The 21930-nt window shown below is 40.3% G+C and overlaps 1 protein-coding gene across 3 annotated transcripts; it reads right to left on the reverse strand.

Annotated features, from left to right (window-relative positions):
- Positions 1 to 3421: 3421 nt before the first annotated feature.
- Positions 3422 to 21182, reverse strand: hnf1ba (HNF1 homeobox Ba). Of its 3 annotated transcripts, XM_026192523.1 has the most exons (10): positions 20572 to 21182; positions 18556 to 18755; positions 18029 to 18296; positions 17716 to 17939; positions 11035 to 11189; positions 9796 to 9922; positions 9532 to 9714; positions 8924 to 9036; positions 8547 to 8591; positions 3422 to 5388 (listed from the first exon to the last, which is right to left on the reverse strand). In XM_026192523.1, the coding sequence occupies exons 1-10, from the start codon at positions 20940 to 20942 to the stop codon at positions 5368 to 5370; spliced, it is 1707 nt and encodes a 568-aa protein (XP_026048308.1). In that variant the 5' UTR covers positions 20943 to 21182; the 3' UTR covers positions 3422 to 5367. The 3 variants fall into 3 exon arrangements, with proteins under 3 accessions (XP_026048308.1, XP_026048309.1, XP_026048307.1); XM_026192524.1 differs by lacking the exon at positions 8547 to 8591; XM_026192522.1 differs by having other exon boundaries at positions 3422 to 8591.
- Positions 21183 to 21930: the final 748 nt, after the last annotated feature.

Here is a 21930-nt window from a genome sequence, read left to right on the forward strand (position 1 = left end):
TTTGACATGAATAGTTAGATTTTTTATTTATTTATGCTTATTAAAACCATCAACATAATATATAACTCTTGAGATCAAAAATCTCTTGTGTGCAGTTGTGTAAACTGGTAACATGGACACAAATAAAAAAGGTTAAAAAACTAAATATGTTCATCAAATCTACAAGTGATAAACAATAAAATAGATTGAAGAATGACTTCCCACTACTTTTTTGGAGAATGTAAGTAGGCAAGGAACATGGGAGTAAAGTAAGAAAAGCTTACCTGTGGTTGAGTCTATGAAATGATGGAGGAGACCTTCTGACTTGAGTTTTAAATGTAAAATAGTGAGTAAGCACTCAAAGGCTTGTAATAGTCAGTGTCCGATATATATAAATCACTGTGAAGGCATATGCACAAGTACAGTGGGAAGCAACTGGGGTTCTGGCTAAGCATGTAGGGAACAATATGGAGGTAATACTGCACCTGTCAATAATTATGGAAGCATTTATTTTTCCAGTTTCTGGTTTCATATTCAGTTGCCTGTAAATTATAATCGCAATATTGTGCAGATGTTTCTTACAGTGAACTTTATGCATTGTTCCTCACTCTCTCAGTACATGAAATAACAAATATGAGGGAAACAGATTTGTGTAATGTTAATACTACTCCTACCACTAGTAGTACAAAGTAGTAGTGGGAGAACTGGTAGTCTTAATACTTTTTAATGACTTTTTAATTATTAATGTAACCTGGAATTTTTAAATTTGGTTCATGCTGAAATGTTTGGAGAATCATAACGCAGCACTAAAAATAAGAAGTTTTTCTGACTATTTTACAGACAGCTGACAAAGGATCAGGTCAGGATGACATAGTCGATAACCCTACAGCAAACCACATAGGCTAATGAGCCTAATCAGTGCAACAATAAAATACCACTAATTAGTGAACAAATATAAATTATCTTTGTAGTCATACGATCAGTTGGTGCATTTCTAACAGTCATTCAAGCGCCTGCAAATGAATTGAGTTTGACTTAAATGTTTAGAGACTTTAGTGTTGTATTTCAGTCTCTAACAGATGCAAATGCACCTTCTGGTATTTCAGTAGCTTTTGGAGAAAAGAATAAAAAAAGACATGGTCAGATCTATAGAGGCTTCCTGGATCTGTGAATCAAAGGTCTTATTGAAAACCAAATGGAGAGACAACAGTGGATTACAAGGGTTTCCCCAGCAGGGCTCCTCGATACAGGCTGCAGGTCAACACAGGGACTCAAAGCACAGTTCGTGAAATGAATCACAAGATGGTGGGTTTTTGAACAAGACAGTTGTGGTGACTTTATCACTTGCTAAAGAGTTGAATTTAAAATGTGCCACTTTATAACGATGAAGCAAAAATGGCCCTTAAATGACCAGGTCAGTTAATAAAAAAACTAATTTATAGATGAAAAACCCCAATGTGAAACACATGCTTCATGAAAAAAACAACAAAAGGCTAAAAAAAAAACATCAAATGTGCTTTTCTTCCTTCTCTCATGCTTGCACTACAATCAGCTGGTTTCAGTTTGTGTGCAGGGTGGAAGAAAATGGTGTAGTGATCTAAAGGTTTTGAGGAGGTATAAACATTACTCATGTTGATATTGCATGAAAGGACAAGAGCGCAATGGTAAAGTGTAAAATGCATCCAGGACAGAAACAACTGCTTTATACTGCTAACACAACTTTGGCTTTCAGGAAGCACCTGCACAGACAGCATGCTAGCTAGCCAAGAAACCACAATGATGTTAAAGCCGAGCGTTGTCTTGATTCCAGCACAGCAGCCAGACGCTGATTTTCAACAGGTAACGAAAGCGTTGATAAGCAGTCAGGCTTGCAGCATTGCAGCACAGCCTCTCTGGTCTGGTTTTCATCTTTGCTTTGTGTTGATGGTTTTGTATTGATACATAAAAACTAAAAAAAGAGCCTATGTGTGTCCTCACTAGGATGGGGATTTGTGTTGTTGTGTGAAACTGTAGCTTGTAGCTTTGTATTGTTAAATGGTAATTTTGTGACGATACATTTCAGCTCAATATATGAGAAAGTTAAGTAATGAGCAGTAAACAAGTTACTTTCTTTAGTGAGTAATTAAGTAACATACTGCATTACCATTGAGAAAAGTAAGAAGTAATATGTAATACATTACTTTTTTTGAGTAGCGACCCTAACACTGGCAGAGAGTCTGTGTGAGGGCCAAAGCATCAGGCGAGGTAGGAGTTTTGACACTGAAGGCAGGTGGTAAGTTCTGCAGCAAAAAGAAATGATCATCTCCACAAACCTTTTGAGTGGATCGAAGCATTACGTGCTCTAAAACGTCGTGGTAGATGGCTGCATTGCCTTAGGACACACCAAAGATATGACACACCAAATCAGCACAGATGGCAGAAACCTCAGGCTGGACCTCAAACACCTCCCCACGCTTCCTCCAGACTCCAGGGCCTTGATTTCCAAATGAAATGCAAAATTGAATTTCATTTGAAAAGAGGAGTGTGGCTGTGTGTTCACAGCTAAAGTGAGAGATACACAGTATTTAAACTGTTTGAGTAGTAATTACCTCGAAATGAAATAGTCAAATAATCGGAGATACTGGACTTCAGATTTTCACGAGTTATAAGTCACAATCAGCAAAATTAAAACAAAAAGGCAGGAAATATTTGCATGTGATGAATACAGAATATATGAATGTTTTACTTTTTAAAAAAATAAATAAAATTATGACAGACTACTTTTTGTACTAGTGTAATTCACATTATTTTTATCCATATTAAACTATTTAAGGGTCCAATTCCATCCCAGGATAAAGGTAAACGTCCTGAACTTTGCTGTGCTCTTTCCCGTCCGGGACAAGTGAACTCAAGGCATGCTAGCAAAATGCTCCCTGCAGTGTAACAGCTATAGAAGCGTCTTGTACAATAAATTAAAGTTCAAGCAGTGCACTGACTTATATATCATACTATCCTGACCTAAATAACCATGATATGATGTCTCAGCAAAAACTGTAATGCTACTACATTTTTTAGAGTGTGCTCAGTGTCAGTAAGATGTAAAGTCTGAAATGATTTGTGCTATCAACAGGGTTCAGCGACCTTATTGCTGGAAGCGTAACGTGCACTTTAGATCTGTGAACTTCAAAGCGGCTGATTTATGACGCTGCAACACGACTACATCTTTGTTGGCATCATAAACTGATAGTACTTACACTAAAACACTTTTTCATCTCAATGGGCAGAAACCCATTTCAAATTTCATATTACTTTAAACGCCGTTTTTACTCCGCTGCATTTCTTTTACAGCTCAGTTTTAACACAGTAACGGGCAGGGTGGTTACAGTGTGGGTGGATGGATGATTATAAATGATAGATGTACCATTGTTGAGCTCTGTGAATCAAAATGACGACAAACACATGGTCAGTTTGAAAAAAGGAACACATTTTACTTGAAATACCAATATTTTCTCACAAAGTATAAATAATGATTTAAGATTGATTTCGATTTTATACAAAAATAATACATTAGGAGGAAAAGAAAATCATGTCCTGTCAAACAAGTACGAGTGCCTTCTGATCAGACGGCAGTAAATATGCCTATAACAGTCACAAACCAATGACATAATAATAACAATATTATGACCTAATATTGAACAGGAGACTGGATCTGCCACGTCTTACATGCCAGTTGTGTTTGCATAAATGCCTTTTTTGTCTCACAGGTTCTTAAAGCAAGAAGAAAACTCATGGTTGGTGCTAAATTTGGTTCACTATTGTCCAGCTAATGAGCCTGCGACGGTGTGTTCAGACAGAGAGCAAAAGCAAGATTTTGGAATTTTGGCACACAAAATTAATGGTATGACTGAGTAAGAGGTGATTCAGAGGTATCCACCTATGAGAGAGGGGAAGGAGGAGGGGAGAAAGAAGGATGCTGGAGGGAGGGATATCAAATTTGCATGAACCCCACTTTGGTATCTCTCTGAACAAACCTTAATACTGTTAGCGTGGGCGTCTGTACCCACAGCAGCTGCTCCTCTCCCCGACATTTCTCAGCCTTTCTGGAATCCTGCAATGATTAGAGCCGTTCCTGTCACAACATTGTCTGACTTTTATGTTTGTTTTGTTTCTGAATACTTGACATTATTATCATTCTACTCAAGGGGGGGGGGGGGGGGGGGGGGGGGGGAGATCCTGTGATATATATTTTATGATGAGGAGTTATTAACAATATTTGTACTATTTCGGATTGAAGAAGGACGTGGGAGAGATAAAGAGAGGGCGGGTCCCATTCCTGAAATTCACCTGAATCTATGTGCAAACAACAGTCAGAGGTTTCCTGAAGGGGAAGGGACACATTTAGAGTCAGTGACTCAGTCCTTCCCTCGACGACTGAGGCAAGGCCAAGATTACAAATGTGGCAGAGTAGCTTATGAGACACGCAGCTGCAATCGAAGCTCCTATACTTTGGCATATTTTGTCACTCTTACACCCAATGTGCTTTTCTTTTATTTACAGGCAGCTGTTTTCACTGACAGTGTACAAGTGTGTGGAGTTTTGTGCAGAATCCAGTTATACAAAGCATTGCATACACCTACAGACGCATTGCATAGTCCTTTCAAGATTGTCAAAGTCTTTTTCAATCACAGTATACACACTGAACAACTGGGAATGACAAACAGGCATTCATCCTTTGCACTACTGCTAGTACAGTAAACCGAGTGTGAAAGAATAACATGGAAGACTTTTAGAATGTCAAACGCAAGATCAATAAAAGTTATTGTGATTGTCACGTAGTCTGCTCACGCGCAAGGCTTTCAGCCCAGTCCTACCTCGGCCTGCACACAAGCAGATCAGTGTCTCTGTCCCTTAGTGCCAGCGTGACTTTGTATTTCCACCTTAGATCACAGTTAAAGTCATCGCAGAGCCTTCAGTCTGGTTCGTGAGCAGTTTTTGGTGCCCGATTTTTGTTCCTTGGTAATGTCACAACAGAGGATGACTGCAAATTGTTAAAAACAAAAAAAAAGAGAGAGAGAGAGAGAGACGGGAGGATGGAAAACTGAACACTGTTTTCAAAAGATTCGGTTAAAATCATACATCCCTGTTGATCATTTGTGTGCCACAGAGGGAAATCCAGACTCCTCCCTTTCAGGTGCAGGTGAGTTGGGGGGGTTTTGGTTTTTTTTTTTCCACTGTCCCCTTTTCTCATTTCCACCGCCGTGCCCGCCGTCGTCACTCCTCTGCGTCTGTTGACTGACTCATCATCCGGCACGCTGTTGCGGGTTATTAGGAGTTGTCATGGTCACCGCGATGAGAGGGTGGAAAAATGCGCTCTGGTTGCCGGGCACCGAGGAAGTCAGGTGGACGCTCTCACCAAGCTTGAAGAGGACACTGTGGAGGTGGAGGATGAGAGAAATGTCAGACGAAGCAAGGCTGTGTTTCATAAAACAATAAATACAATCTGTCCAGTAATTTACATATACAGACACACAACGGTGATGATGGACTACAGTGAATTCCTGTCATTCTGACCCTTTTCTATATGTTAATGGGGTGAATGGCTGTTTATGGATAAGCTTAAAAAAATGAACGAAGCGCGATCGTCATATTGGTTGAATTAGACGGCATAAAGGGAACATTTCATGTACCTGATGTTTCAAATATATAGAAGAAATGTGCATTTATTTTATATTATACCTCAGTATAATGAAGCGATCACTAATTAATACCAAATTATAATGATCCACCAAAGTAACAGAACCAGTCAATGACAAAGCTGCCATAGGTGATATTTTAGCCATTTGGGGTCAGTGGAAAGACGTCTTTAGCACACTGGCACCGTCAGGTGTAGATTTTCAGTTGTTAACCTTGTTACTTTACAATATAAAGCGCCTTGAGGCGACTGTTGTTGTCATTTGGCGCTATATAAATACAATTGAATGGAATGGAATAGATATGGTGTTTTTCATGTGCTACAAAATGTATGAAGCTAATTGTGAGACAAAAAAGCATTCAAAGCCAGGCAGTTTATCAAAAACATGGATTCAATCAGCCAGGGCTTCATTCCTTACAAACCTATTTGTTAAAGAGCAGAAGCGCTTCATAAAGTCAACTCTATCTCCAGCCTCGGCTCCAATCTGACCAGTACCATGAGCTGCTGATCTTCTCTCTCTCCTGTGCGATGGTTTCTCCTTCACTTATTCTCTGCTATGTAGAATAACACCCGAATAAGTGACCAGCTGTCAGACGGTCAGTATTCGTATTTCTTCACAAACTTCACTTCACATGTTTCAAAATAAAAGCCTTTTCAAGAAATGAGGGGTTAATTCTTAAAAAACAAAACAAAACGAGAGCTGATGGCTGTTAATTTAAAGCAGACGTGTTATTACAAGAGCATTCTACGGCAAGAGGGTAGAGGATCAGCGGTACTCGTGACCGGTTGATCAAACAGAGGACAAGGCCAGTTACCTTTAGCAGCTGAGGTAAATAAAGGCTATCAACTATTTCATTCATGTGAATGAGAGAGAAAGAGCAACTGTCACGTTATCATCATCATCTGGGATGGTTTTAGTTCACTTTTAATCTTGTGTCTGTTTCAAAAACTACTTGCTGAAGGGCTAAAAATACTGAATTCACTGCAACGTTCAAAGGTTAGCAGCAGCTGCCAGCAAATTTTTCAGGCAGAATGGTTTCTCACATACGCTGACATCAGTAATTAATTAAGACAACTTTGCCCAGTTAGCTTAGCCTTTACTGGATCTTCAAAATACAGATGAATTAACTGAACAAATTTCTTTTATCAGTTAAGACTGCAAATGCAAGACTTTTACTTGTGCAGTGTCACATTTCTACTTTTACTTCAGTGAACACTTCCTGCAGCCCTCCACCTTGATGCGCCACACCTGACCAAATACATTCCTCATCCCTCTTCTCCTAACTCTGAAAAGCCGTTTCCATTGAAACGCTCTCTTCGTTTAGACTGTTTGTGGAATTTATTTTTCACCTGCCTCTCTAGGGGTGGAGGCAGCTGACCCCGGTGTGACCCCCCAGCCAGCAAACAGCGTCACCTGATAAAGCTGACACGCAGCCAAGACCTGAGTCATTAGACGGCGGCTCTCTGAGCAGAGGCGAGTTTGAAGCAGACTCAGGTATAATGAAAGGTTAGTAAACAGCAAGTGTTATAAAGCCCGAGCATGCTGGTGTCACGACAAGGAGGCAAACCTATCCAAATAAAGTCCTGATAAGAAAATACCTCGGAAAGCTTTGGGGCTAACAGGTCACTAAATAAAAAAGAAGTGGTATAAAATAACCGAGTATATGTGCACTTTGTCTGGAATTTTATGATACTTTGTACTTCCCTTCCTTTATGGCTAACATTTTACCCCAAAATGCGTTTAAAATATTATGACAAAATACAGCTAAAGCCTCATTTTTACAAAAATAACCTGCTATAATCTGGTAGAGAAAAAAGCTGAGATTTCAAGATGTAATTATTCATAAAATTCTTATTTAAAATTAAATATTTTGTCCATTTGATGCGGTCTAATAAAACTGCATTTAGCTACACGATTAATTTATTAATTCAGACGATAAATAGATAAATCCTTATCAAACAATAACGATAATCTGAGCACACAGATCCATGATATCATTAATAAAGAATAAATATCTTTTTTTTCTTGGCTAATATGTTGTGTTCAACTCACAAAAACGAAAATATTACAGACGGCTTCACCAACAAAAGGGATCTCCATATAGGTTGAACATATTAGGTAATAAAAAAAGTTTAAAACCATTTTTACATTAGTGGTTTTAGTGCTTTTACTTAAACAAAGGACCTACCACTACAGGTGACAACATCTATTTTTAGTCAGTTTTAAGGAGGCAGTAACACTTAGGTTAGAGGAGTTTTTGCTATTTGCTGCTCACAGGATACACAGCGTTCTCAGCTATCCTCCCCTGCAGCCATCAGTCTGGCAGTAGCAGCTCACGGTACAATCACTCTGTCTCAGCGTGGGAAATTGAGTGTGTGAAAGCACCGTGGACAACATTTCAGGCTAGAGCGATCACCGAGAGCAGGGAGAAGTAGGAAAGAGGAAGAGATGTAATTAGAAAAAAAAAAAAGGAGAAAAAAAAAAGCCGCCGCCCCCTCACCCAGCCCATCTCATCTCCAGCCTCACTGTAGCATGGAGGAAAGCTGCAGCACACAGGGGTTGAGAACTTTGATTAACAGGTCTCATTTCCTGATCGCAGAGGTAAGTCTCGTCGGGCAGAGGAAAGTGAAAATAGGGAGCATTAATCAAGAGGCGTTCAGGCTGAGGGAACATGTGATTGATTAGACAGCTGTTTAAGAGGAAATAGGAATTCTGAGGAGTGTCCTATCCATACATCCGTCTCTCCTAATGAAAGTGTTTGAACATCAGCCGTAAACAGAAAGCAAAGGGATCAACGTGCACAGCCACAACTGTCCTAAGTGATTTGATGTGTGTTTGAGTTTGATAATTTCACTCATGTAAACTGCGTGACTGAACTAATAAAATTGTATTTACCCAGGAGAGACCCCCAAGTTGCACCATCTTGTTTACAGGAGCGTCCTAATGTGACAGGAATCAAACAAGTCAGCACACCGTCATAACACACACACACACTTCTCCCTGCTGTGATCTAGTTCCTGCTGTTGCAGCGAGCTTTGATGGTGCCGTTTCTCTCAGTCAGAGTAAGGTGAGAAGGATTTTTCTTTTTTTTGTGCATCAGCAGGGAAACACGACAGTTGCAAAGAATTACAATATAAAATGCAAATTGAACGGTGATTCTCATGCAAATGTCCCCGTAATTACTCGAACTGAAATCATCATCGGCGGGTAGGGGAAGCGGTCAGAAGGTGCGTCTAACTGTAGCTGTTTGTGGCACGGGGTTAAAGTCTCACCGTCTTGCTCGAGGATATGGAGCTGAGGGGGCTGTTGGCGTCTGTGACCACCATGGCTGAGGAGAAACGTGACGGGTGGGAATATTGCGGGGGTTCTTGTTTGTGCGGATACACTGAAAAAGGGAGACATAATAGATTATTACACTTCCATAACAGGGACAAGTAAATATTTATTAAGGTTAAGAGCTGATCTACAGCTGCAGAGAGGAAGCTGCATACCTGGTGTGTAATATTATATTCAGCAACATTTACAAACTATCTTCTTCCACTTTTATTTGTGCTTTAGTTATTAAGAGTCAGGGTGGGAACTCTTTGCTTTAAACCACAAAAACTGACTTTGAGAGAGAAATCAGACCAGATGGAAGCATGGTGGCTGATTGTGGTGTTGTTTTAGGCTGGATTACTCTGAGCTCCTCCCCATTAAAGCTTCAAATCACATCAAAGTTTTTTTTTATGTCTAAATAAACACATTAAAACTGTCTGGTTACAAGTTGTGCTTTGTTTTAACACAAGGCCTAAAAGCTAATGTTAGAAACCTCCAAAAACTTGTTAAAAATGCATACTAGTGCCTACTGGACTGACAAAAACAATCAAAATGTGTTACTGACTGTGTGAGTGTGTGACGGAGGCCATGAACGGCTGCTGGCTCATGTGGCTCGGACTCTGCTGCATCAGGCTCTGCTGATGAGGGCTGTGGAGCTGCTGGGAAAACGGCACCGGCTGGAGCGCTGCAAGACTTCCCGCCACGCTGTTGATCACTGGCACCGTTTGAGACTGCGATGTGTTTAAACCTGGTGACACCCAAGTAAGATGTCAGTCACCACGTGCCTTTAGAACAAGCGAAAATTTGTATTGATGTATGCTAGACATACTTTGTGCTATGGCCATGACTCCAGACAGAGGCATGATGAGGTTCTGTGTCTGCTGATGGCTGTGATGGGAACTGTGGATGTTTGTGAGTGTGCTGACCGGAGGAAGTCCTCCACCTGAACCTGAAATCTGTAAAGAGATCATGGAAATAAAATTACAGTACAGTTTTATAGCAGTACTATTTGTTTTTAGCTGAGCACTACACTCAGAGTTATCAGAGTACTGGCTATGTAAATTCACATAAATTCATGTTCAAAGTGAAAGAGATGTTGGCAGTTAGACAAACAACAGACATAAATGTTGACTCAGTTCGGATTCTTTTGTACGACACCACAGTTGCGTAATTCCCATCACACACAAGAACATACTGATAAAGAAAAAAATTCCAAGGAAAATAAAATCATAATAAAATGTCGCCGAGAAGGCTGTGTGAGTTGGCGTTGCGCATTCTCCGCGCATGTGGCTTCAAACAAATGCTTCACCCAACATTTACAGTAATCTTTATCTGGATCCTCCCCCTCAGTGGGGCTGCGTTTATTTGACTACAGCCTCCTGCCCACAGAGGAGAACTTGGCCTGACTCACATCTGCGTAAAACAACTGACAGCTCTGACCTGCCGCACACTACAATGCCTGCCCTCATTTCACATAATGCAGGGCAGAGGTAAACTGTGCTGTATGACTAATTTTTCCCCAGTTTCCAAACAAAATAAACAGTTCAAACGGACGGATACTGTAATCCCTGATGATTTGAATAATGCTGTATTTTGACATTAGCACATTGCACATTTTTTAAAAGTACTTGTACAGACGCTATGATAGTATGCACAGGTTTCCTGATCACTGATCAAATATTGAACTAGGGAAAAGGGGAGAAGTAGATGCAGAAAAAAAAAGTATCGGGCATGATCAAATGTTGGCGTCATTTCTCTGGCAGAACAAGCAACACTCCACCTTTGGCTCCTCTTTGTGAGGCATTTAATCAATAGGAACAGAATGTTTCTTTGTCAGGTTTATTGGCTGAGAGATGAACATGCCTGGTGCACTTTGGTGATGGCTGCCTGCTAGTACAGCCACCGTGGCTCCACCTTCCAAACACAGCAGCACAATGTGCTAATTGTTGGCTCTTGCCAGCACGTCCATGGGAGAGGAGGTTCAGGAACCTACTTTGTACGTTTATGCTAAACGCAGGCAGGTTCTTATCTAATCTGAGGCCACCAGGGCCCAGGTGTGTTCACTCACCATCTTGGCGTCGGGTGACAGCAGACTGTGGCTGTGGTCCAGTCCTCCCGGAGACACCTGCTGGAGCACTGACTGGCTGGTCACCATTGCGTTGCTACTGTGGTGACTGATGGCCGAGGAGGAGGTGACCTCACTGGGAACTTGCACGTATCTCACTGAGAGAGAGAGAGAACCAGAGAGAGAGCAGGTTAACTTAACTTGTCTTGCCTCACGGTCGCTGTGTGCTGCAACTATTGCAGGTATATAGGGCAGTGAAGAGCATTGGCTCGTCAGTGCTGAGCAGTGACACTGTCACTCCAACCCACCGCACTCACCTGCTCTTTGACTCGGATAGGGGAGGACTGAGCAAACAAAGACAGTGACCCGTCCACTGCTGCTATCTGAGCAGCTTAGCCAAGGCCATTCACTGTGTACATGCACTCACATAAGCAGGACTCCCATCAGACTCTGTGACCAGCATACAAACATTACCAATGATGTTTGTATTACGTCAGGGTTACGAAAAGATATTCAGTTTGAACAAAGGTTGTCCCTAGTGCTTTTTTATTTTTCACCTTATAGAGCAATATATTTGGTCCAAGGTATTTTAATAACTGTCATTAAGAGTAATGGTAGCTGTACTTAATGAATTGTCTAAAAAGTATATCATTTAGACTCTAATGTTAACTTTACTTTCACATTTCCTCCACTACTTTAGGCTACTGTTTCACTTAATAGTTGTACATTATGCTTAGGAACATATTAAATGGGGTTTTCGATGTTTTAGCTAATATATTAAATATCATCAGCTTTTATTCCAGTGTATTTAGCTTCCAACTGTTAGCCATACTGTTAACTAATCCCATTTTTATTCATATTTGTAGCTAGCAATATATTAGCAATGTATTTCTAACTAACATTTTTATGTGTTTATCTATACTATTGTCCAATAATTTCAATTGTTATCTGTACTTTTTCGTACTTTGTACAAAAATACCTGGGGGTGTTTTTTGGGTTTTTTTTTTTACATTTTTACCCAGATATTTAAAAAATTTTCATTGTGTATTTCCAGCTAAGAATCTTATTTGTTTCAGTCTCTGAAGAGGATGTGCCTTCTCAGTAAATGATGCTAAATCAAAATCATATAACTCCATAATAAGTAACACTAGCACAAAACTGTAATGATGGTTGCAGAGCCAAAACATTAGCATTTTTAATGGCATAGCAAAAATAAATTGCTGAAATAAAGATTTGTCAGCTATTTATCTAAAGTTTTGTACTATTAGTGCTATTTAGGTGCCTTTAGGTACTCAAAACTGGAGTTTTATCTATATTATTATCCAACTATTTTATCTACTTTTAGCAATTTTAATAATTTTAACTTTTAGCTGTACTTTAAACAGATATATATTTGTAACGAGATATTTCAATTTGTATTTCAATTTGTTTATCTGTGCTATTAGCTAATAGTTTCAGCTGTTATCTGTACTTTCAACCAAAAGCATCCACATTTTATTTGTGTTTTTGCTAGCTAAACTTGCTGTTACATGATTTCAGCTAATTGTTTATTTGTTTCACTCACTAAATACGAGCAGCACAGATTCAGCACATTTATGCACGATGCTAAATCTAAATCATATAACTCTAGTGTGATAGGTAGCACTAGCATGAATTGAAGGCCAAATGGTGGAAACATTAGCTTGTCAATACTAAACAGGTGAAATTAAGATTTGTCAGCTATGTCTTTCAGGTTTTGTGTTTGTGCTACCTATTTAACTTGGGTACTCAATACTGGGGCTTTATTTATCAATACTATTACCTAATTATTTTTATTTGTTTACCTTCAGCATAATTTCAGCTAGCAATTTAAACTGTTATCTGTACTGTTAATCCTTTATAGCCCCCTTTTATATATATTAGCTAAACATTAAAATTTCCTTATCGTCAGTTTTACCCAATATTTCTATGTATTCATCTCTGCTGTCAGTTAACGATTAGTAATCACTAGTTACCATTTTTGTTTATCTATTCTATCAGCTAAAACCTTTTTGTTTATTTACCCAAACTATTATCTAATGAAAAATCTGCACATTCAATCAAGATATCCAATTTTTTATTTATATTTTTAGTTAACTATACAAGCTTTTTATTAAGACGTTTTAGTTAAATATTTATTTGCTTATTTATACCACTAGCTAACATTTTTAATTGCTAGCCATTGTGTTGATTTGCTGTTTGTTTTGTTTTTTCACATTTTCATTTCAATAATTTAGCCATTTCTATTGGGTGTCTGTTTCAGTCTCTGATAATCCGTTACTTAGTTAAGCCGGTCTTCTCAAATCCCCCTACTGGAGACCTATCCTTCTGTTTGCAAGTGGCAGCCAATCACAAGAAAGTTGGAGGCTGGCCTAAAGGAGATGAGACTAAAACAGCTTGTATGAGAGGCTCTGGTCCAACGCCCAGCATGCAAACTCAGAATGATAGATAATGACATTTTTTCAATTGGTAATCATACTAAGAAACTGCCATAGAGTAAATAAAAATGGAACTGAAAATGAGAATAAAAAGTGTCTTATAAAACTGGGAGCCTAGTTACAGTCCACATTCCAAACTTTCAAGTTTTTGTTATATTTCAAACAGTTTAAAGAGATTCACAGTGAATCGATGAGAATAAATTTAATGACATCACTTAATCCCCCGTCTAGACTACTTTCTGTCGCTCACTGGAGGCCCATAGGAATGCTCCACCTCCCAACTGACAATCAAATGTATGTTTGCTGATGCAGGCCTCCCTCTGATATCAACAGAGTAAACATTACACAATTACAAGCAATGCCAAACACATTCTTATCCTGTGGTTTCAACCTCGCACTGTCACACAGTGCTTCCCTCCCTCAGTAACAGTGCAGAGACAGACTCTGTTTGCACTAAGATCAACATCATCTTCCCCAAGTCCCACGTCCCTGACCCAGGTGTGACAGCCGGAACACCCTGCAGAAGTCGGAAGTATTGATATGCACACATTTCGAGATAAAAAGAGGGAGAGGCTTTGACACAATAGGTGAGCAATGAGAGGGACATCGATTTCTAGGTGTTGCTGTGCAAATCGTATAGTTTAGTTTGCTTCTAATGAGATTTTGCCAAAACCACTAATCATGAAATCGCTGTAGTTTACAGCTCCATCTTTATCAATGCATCTACAGCTTTAACCATAACAATCTTGAGACACCATTTCTCTACATTTGCCGAAATCTGTCTTTGTACAGGTTTAGGAAATCCGATAACCTGTTACTGGGTGAGCTTCCAGATCTTCTAGATGCTGATTTTAAAGTTTTTCACTCCTGCTCCAAGTCTTTCTTTTAAAATACGAACTCTTGTTAAGCCTCTCATTTAAGAGATATGCAAGTAATAGCAATCTTTTCATTTAACTATCGCCAGTAAAGCAAACATATTTCATGCAAGCACATCTGATAATGCGGAGCTATTGCTTTGAATATGGATAGTTAAAATGCAGCTACTTCAAAGCTGCTGTCATATTTCATCCTCTAAAGTACCTGTCCTCCATTTTGTACGGCCAACAGACATCATATTGTGTCCTGCAACATACTATCAACCCCACAACACCCCGCCGTGCCTTGTAAACACTGCCACAGAACAATAAAGCACTCCATTGGACTCATGACCCCCATTGCCACACAATAGAGGAGGACTCATAAAAAGTCAGTTATCTCGGAGCTGGGCCACCTCTTAAAGGATGCTATTCAGGAGAGTTTTGTTTCTTTGGCTTCTGTAGTAATTTAAGCTGCAGGGAAGCTCAGACTTCCACAAACTAAAGTTAGAAACTAGGGTTTCTAGTCTTTTTGACGGCCCAGTCAAGAAAAAAAACTGCAACTTGCTTTTTGAGAGCAGGGGGAGGGCGAGAACTTCAGGATGGGAGTGGTAGCATGGACCTTCAGCAGGTTTAAAAGCCTCTAGCTCCCTGTGTGACCCATGTAATATCAAAGCCTGCCTCCCCAACCCCAGGCAGTGCTCATTGTAGTGCCGCTGAATATGACAGACCTCCTGGGTCTCTGCAGGACGTAGCCAGTCTCCTCTTTGTAGCACTCTGGGAGCACTGGAAAGTGCAGAGCTAGGCCATTCCTTCTGTGTGTGTGTCCCTGTTTTAAGCTAGCCTGAGGTTACAGAAAGCAACACAACCCACACATGCTACTGTATCTGATCTGGAACTTCTGAGTTTGCTAGTTTGGTAACGTGCAGAACAACACAGTTCAGCTTACACAGCGCAATTTAGCTTCAGCTGTCAAATTACCATCAATCTAAAACACTCCATCACAAGCAAAAGTTGTCTATTCAGAATCCTGCTTAACAAAAAGACAAGCATTATCTTCACAAACCAGGTTACGTGATTGGTCCGATTTGTTTGTCTGCTTGTTAGCAGAATAACTCAATAAATGACACGAATGTTTTAGCAGCTTGGACTAACATGCACGTGATTCGCTTTTGTCCATGGAAATCTGAATTCATGTAAGATTGCTTTTACATATTCCTATCAAAGTAAAACAGAATAATTTAAAACCACAATTTTTAGAATATATTAAAATCTAATACAATCCAGACATCCTTCTGGATCCAGGAACTCGGTTTGTGGAGGGAATTTTTAGCCTTGGTGGAGCCATGCAGATACTGACTGCTCCTGCTGATAAAAAAATGACTTTTTGCATAAAGAGTAAAAGTAACTTTCATGCTGAAAACTCCCAGTTTTGTTGATGAAACTAACAGTAGCTCACTGTTAGGTTAGCCTCACTGTAAAAGGGTATACAGAAGACATCAGGCTTTTTTAGATTCAGCTTTAAAAAAAAAAAAATTGTAAAACGCAGAACTTCAATACAAAAATTATGATTTTTGAATGATTTTCATTCATTTTTATTTTTTCTTTGGCCAAGAAAATGCTGATTGATAACCATACCATTTTAATGAATTTGTTAATAAATTTGTTTGAGGAGCTCCTACTTTAAAGAATAACGGCTAAATAAGATGCTTTTGATAAGCTCAGTAAACATGAGTGGATGAATATTAGGCACTTATTACATGGGACGACACAGACGGCTGCTATAAAATACTGTAAGCAATCTGCTTGAAAGATCAGTTTCATTTCCTAAAAAGGTCACCACCAAAAATGCACGTCACACTGTTTGACTGTCTATCCAGTTGTGACCAACTGATCAACGAACCAAAGCAAAATCAATAAAAACTCCCTGACTAAGAGGAGTTCCTTTGAAATGACCCAGAAGTGACCTCCCTTGTAAGACTGAAGGTGTGGCGGCAGTTTAAGGAGGGGGGTTACCAGCTTTCTCTATAGGCGAAGAAGGGGTCATCAGTCCTGTCTGGCCAGAAAAGAGCCAATACCACAGTGGACAGCTCCTGCTGCTCCAAGTCTGCGACCAGCCTCAGCAACTATACTAATGTCCATGAAGGTGAGGAGGGGGGGCTTTAAATTCAGTCCTCCTCCAGGCCCAGCCAAGATAAATGAACCTAGGTTACAGTGACTGCAGTCTTCTAATACACCACAGACAATGGGACCTCCTGCTGGAGCAGAGTATAGAGAGTAGAATCAGAGGAGCCCCTTATCAAAGGCCTGGGAGATGTAGCAGCAAAGGATTTTAATTGTCCATTAAGCATGCATAATACAGGCCGTGCCCTAGCAACGCAATGAGGTGCCCCACTGGGATATTATTGTCAGTTCAGGGGATGACACTGAAAAACAGCTGATGCTGTCAGCATGATGCCAGCAGGACACCTTGTAAGCAGCCAGCAGAGAGATTTTGGTGAAACAAAGTGCTCTCCACCATGCACCAAACCTTCCTTTCTTTGCATCCTGATATCCAGGCCTGCTCAGGTGTTCTCAACAAAAACAAGGAGACAAAAAACCTTAAGCAAATAGACAATCCACAAGTGGGACCAGTTTATGGAAAGGTAAAAGAGCAAGACAAAGCAAACCATTAGTCTCCCCTTCAAAGCTGGACTCGTGTTCGAACACAAGAGGCTAACAATGGGATCTGAGTGAGTCTCTGAACACAGAGGTTTATGGAGGGTGAGTGATGGCATGGGGATAATGCTCTGTGAGCCCTAGCTGCTTTGTTTTATGTAGTATACGCAAGGTAAACTCAGTCAATACTAATTAGTTTGGATGCAAACATAAAGGCAAGGTGAAATGGTCAGAGCAACAGTCCACAGTCTTCTCCTTGTTTTGGCAACTCCGTGAGTCCTTAGAAAACTCGATGGAAGGAGGAAATGTGGAAATGAAGGTGGTACATCGAGGTGATGTCTGTTCCCCCTTCTATGACCCTGGCCTGACCCTGGCCTGTCACGGGGTTGCTGCCCTTTGTATCATGCCTCTCCATGCTGACTTTGGAGTGGAGATTGCAGGTACAATGTGGATTGTTCTCAGTGTTTTCAAAGATCAGAATAACAATGCCACTCGCTCAGCTCACTCACTCACGCTCATTGATCACTTGTCATGTCTTTCTCTGGCTCTCTGATCACATCAACTGTGAGCCTCTGTGCTTTCCTCAAAATAGTTTTACACCAAAGAAAATGAAATCATGCACCTTTTGCGCCACCGTCATCAAGTCTCCCATAGGCTGATGTTAGCATGTGTAATCTGCCGAACCGCTTGCAAAGCATCACCACTTGACATCTTACTTGGAGGTGAAGCGCTGGCCTGGGGATGATGCGGTGAGCCATGAGAGAGCAGAGGGTTGATGCCGTGGCTCGGAGCAGTGATTGCATCCATGGCCAACTTCTGCCTGAAGGCTTCCTCTTTACGCCGGTTGGCGAACCAGTTGTAGACTCGCACTTCCGTGACCAGATTAGAGCCGAGGCCTTGAGCTTTGGAGGGGGAGACACCTCTCTGAAGACACTCAGCTCTGCGGGGAACAACACCAGGTGAGAATGTGGTGGTAGCACACTGCACGGGCAGCATTTTTGTGCTAAAAGTGACCTCATGTGTGTCTACCTGTTACACTCCTCCACCAAAGCCTCCCGCTCCTCCTTGCTGGGGTTCTTCTGCCGCTCGTAGGCCTGGTACAGGATTTGCTGGGACGCAGGCCCCCATTTGAAGCGGTTGCGCCTCATTTTCTTACAGGAGGGTTCGATGCCCACCTCTTCGCCGGGCTGACCCATGCTCTGACCGGATGGATTGAACTCTGCAAAATAATAACCCTGATCTGGATTTCCTTTGTCAGCCATACTGCTGCCAGGACCATGAGCTGCCTGGTTGAACTCTGAAAATAAGAAGAGGCTTGTTCAATAACGCTGATATCAAAATGCTTTCTTATACAAAGTTTGGCACTTTGAATGTATAAATTAGATGCATTTTCACTTTTGATGCATAATGAAAAATAGTTGCATGTACATGCCATTCTTCAGGGTGAGGAAACATGATATCCCTACAGGTTTCAAACCCAAATAAAGCAGCGTGCTGCTGCCAGCTAAACATTTCAGGCTGTGGCCAAGCTGTGAGAAACTCAAATATTAACTTACGTCGTAGAATTTCCCGCTGTTTCCTGACATACCAGGTGTAAAGGGCCGCTCGCTTCTGTGTTTTCATGGGCGTTCCTTTGTTGAGGTGCTGGGAAAGGTGAGACTGGTTCAGCCCTGTGATGTCCACCACCTCGCGTTGGGGGATGTTGTGCTGCTGCATGTAACCTTTGATCATGCGGGCAGCACGCCATGGATCCTCTCTGCGTTCAGTTAGAACAACAGGGGCAGAAAACATGGTTCATTGCAGCACTCAAGTACGTGCAGCGTTCAGGGGAAAGTTATGAAAAGAAAATCCACCATTTACTCAAACTTTGAGGCTCAAATAAAGAGTTCTGGAATAGTCATGCTATTAAATCACTAGTTCATGTGAGATTGTATCATTTCAGATGTGGAAATGGTTTTAAAAGTTCATATTTAAAGTAAATATAAAAGTGAAACAACTAGTCATGAACTTGTTCCCTTTTGTTGTTTCCCTGTTTTCAAAGCCTGGAGTTTAAGGGGTTTGTAAAAATAAAGAGTCTCCAACACAGACAACCCATTTATTATTCCAGCCTGCTCAGTGAGCTGTAAATATTTCCAAAGGTTAGTTCAGCTCAGAGTAGATTTAAGCAGCATTGTTACCTAAACTCTTCGATTTAATATAGAAAGAGTAAAAATCGAAATTAAAACCATAAAACAAACTTTACATAGGCTGTCTTAACTTTAAATATCTGATCTACTCAAAGTATAAAATAAAAAATAAAACAAGACATAATTTAGTATAGCACAAACAGCAGGATATTCTTTAAAAATGTAAAAATGCAGAATTTCTTAAGATGATAATCAAACCTTAGGTTACAGTCATATATTAGGCTCTAAAATTAAAATTTAACCTAAAGGAAAACTCCGTTAAGTGATTTAAAAAAAAAAAAACTACATTAAGTTGTATGGAATTTATATCATATATAAATTTTACTTCAAATTTTAAGTTTAAGTGGTAAAACTGTACCTTTATATTCTGGTTAATTTTTGTTGCAGCGGTGTCTATTTAAAAAAGAGACGAGTGGAAATTGAGCCTTACCGTGCAATCAGACACTAACAGGCCCAGACACTCGGACATCGGTAATTATTGCAAATCTGCGCACGTCTGTTTGTTTTGGAGAATGTGGAGGCCTACATCTAAGTCTGTGGGTTAAGTGGGAGATGTTAGTTTATAACTTTTGACAATGAATAACCAGATCTCCATTCACTCTAATCACACGCCACTGTGTATCTTTCAGTTGATGATTTATAGAATAAAATTAATAATAACTTAACTACACGTGGGTTCGTTTTGATATTCTTCCGGTGCTGTTAGTGGATGATAGAGCCTCAAATATTAGTTCAACGACGATGAGTGGTTTGAACGGAGATAATTAGAAAGAAATGGCTTCGTGATGGGATATTATTTTTCCGTGAGAGGGGTTTACAGACAGAGGAAGAACCGGAAAAACAAAAAAATTGTCACAGTCAAATTGATTTAATAATAATAATAATAATAATAATAATAATAATAATAATAATAATAATAATAATAATAATAGAAGTTGTATCGTTACTTTCTTTTTGTGGAGTCCGTGCGCCCGGCGTTTTTATCGTCGAGAGGTGGAGTAGCTATAGTTAATAATAAATAGAAGTAAGTTCAGCTGATATTTTGCAAAGGTAAAGAAATAATAATCCGTGTGGATAATTAGTAACCAGAAAGTGAAAACCTAATCGTGGCGGGTTATTTTAAAATTGTAAACAAAGCCTGAAAAGTGTTTTAGGGATATTACTGCCTATTATTATTGTATATTTTTTAACATGTTAAAAACCTGATTTGAAAAAGGCGTAAACTTCTAAATTAAGAGCACATTGGGCGAGCTCAGACGGATAAAAGTAAGCGAGCATATGCGCAAATTTCACTTTCTTGTCTTCTCGTCTGCCATAAAAAAAAATAAAATTTCAAAAAAATAATATAAACTTTTTAGAAGATAGAAATTTGTCAGGAGAACTTACGCCAACATGCGCTCCACCTCCGCCCTCTGCTCCGCGGCCTCCTCCGTGTTGAGCGATTGGAGTTCCTTTAGTATCGGCGGGGTGTCGTAGTCGTCCCCGTCCTCGGAGCCCTCGTCGCCGGAAAGCTTGCCCTTGCTGTGGCCGTTGGTGAGCGTGAGGAAAACGGGCTTCGTATCTGCGTCCCCTCCGTTCATCTTGCCGCTCTGAGGCGACATGGGCAAGTTCTCCAGTTTTACTCCAAAGTTCGGCGGGCTGGGGTCCAGGTCGTCTAAGGCCTGGATCAGAACATCTTTGGTAACTCCTGAGTCCAGCAGGGCGTTAAGGAGCTCCTGCTGCAAGGATGTCAGTTTCGACACCATTTTAAAGAACATTAAAAACACCACATAGGCCTACTGTGTGCGCGCTGGAGCCGAGGGTTGAAAGGGAGGATCGTGGGGAAAAGACCAAAAGGAAAGTCAAAATAAAGTTCCTTTCTCCCTCTCTGGCTTTCGGCTGCTGACACCTGCTCCGAGAAGCTGCTTCACTTCCCTGTTGAAGGGGAGGGATGGAGCTACTTTGCCATGATGCTTTCTGAGAGCGGGGGAATATAAAACATGGTAATGAGTGGGCCGGCTGATGGGAGCTTTTATGTAAATCCACAGAATAAGGGCCGCTTTGCGCCGAGGCAGACGTGTTTACACTGCTGCACGGCTGCTTTTATTGGCCCCCCTTATCAGCAAAACTTTCGTGGACTTCGGACCCTGTTGTATATGCCATAAAGACTAAGAAGGGCTGCGCATATTCAGCTGCGCTGGATCAGTAGTTTTATTCCATAAAAGCACCGAGACAGTTAGGGACAGAGTTCAGCTAGTACAGTACAAGTACTTTTTTGGCTATTTAACTTTATTTGTGTGTTGGAATTTTTTTCTCCGTGTGTGGGGTTTATTTTTTGTTTGTTTGTTTTTGTGTTTTTTGTTGTAAATTAGATGTTGTTTATTGTTAAAGCCTCTAATAAGCCATCTGTTTTTACATTTTTTGGAAATTATTGCCACATATGAGGTCATATGGATAGCTGAAATGTGTCTCCAGCTTCAGAGTTGCTACAATAACTTATTTTACATTTATATGAAGTTTAAGATATAATGTAGCGACAGTATGCAAATATATTTGCCTCCTTTTAAAAATCATGCTCTTGTCTTTTCTGCGCACATCAACCCTTCCAAAACTATCCATGTACCTTAAATTGTCTCCGTTTTATTTTACTTATAAATCTTAAATTCACTCAGGAGTAAGACAAACCCTGAGTCAATACCGATAAGCGCAGAATGACGTTTTGGGGATCACAATTGACTTTACCTCTTCACCTTAAAGCAATAAAAC

This window comes from Astatotilapia calliptera, chromosome 14 (genome assembly GCF_900246225.1).
Source record: "Astatotilapia calliptera chromosome 14, fAstCal1.2, whole genome shotgun sequence".
NCBI lineage: Eukaryota > Metazoa > Chordata > Actinopteri > Cichliformes > Cichlidae > Astatotilapia > Astatotilapia calliptera.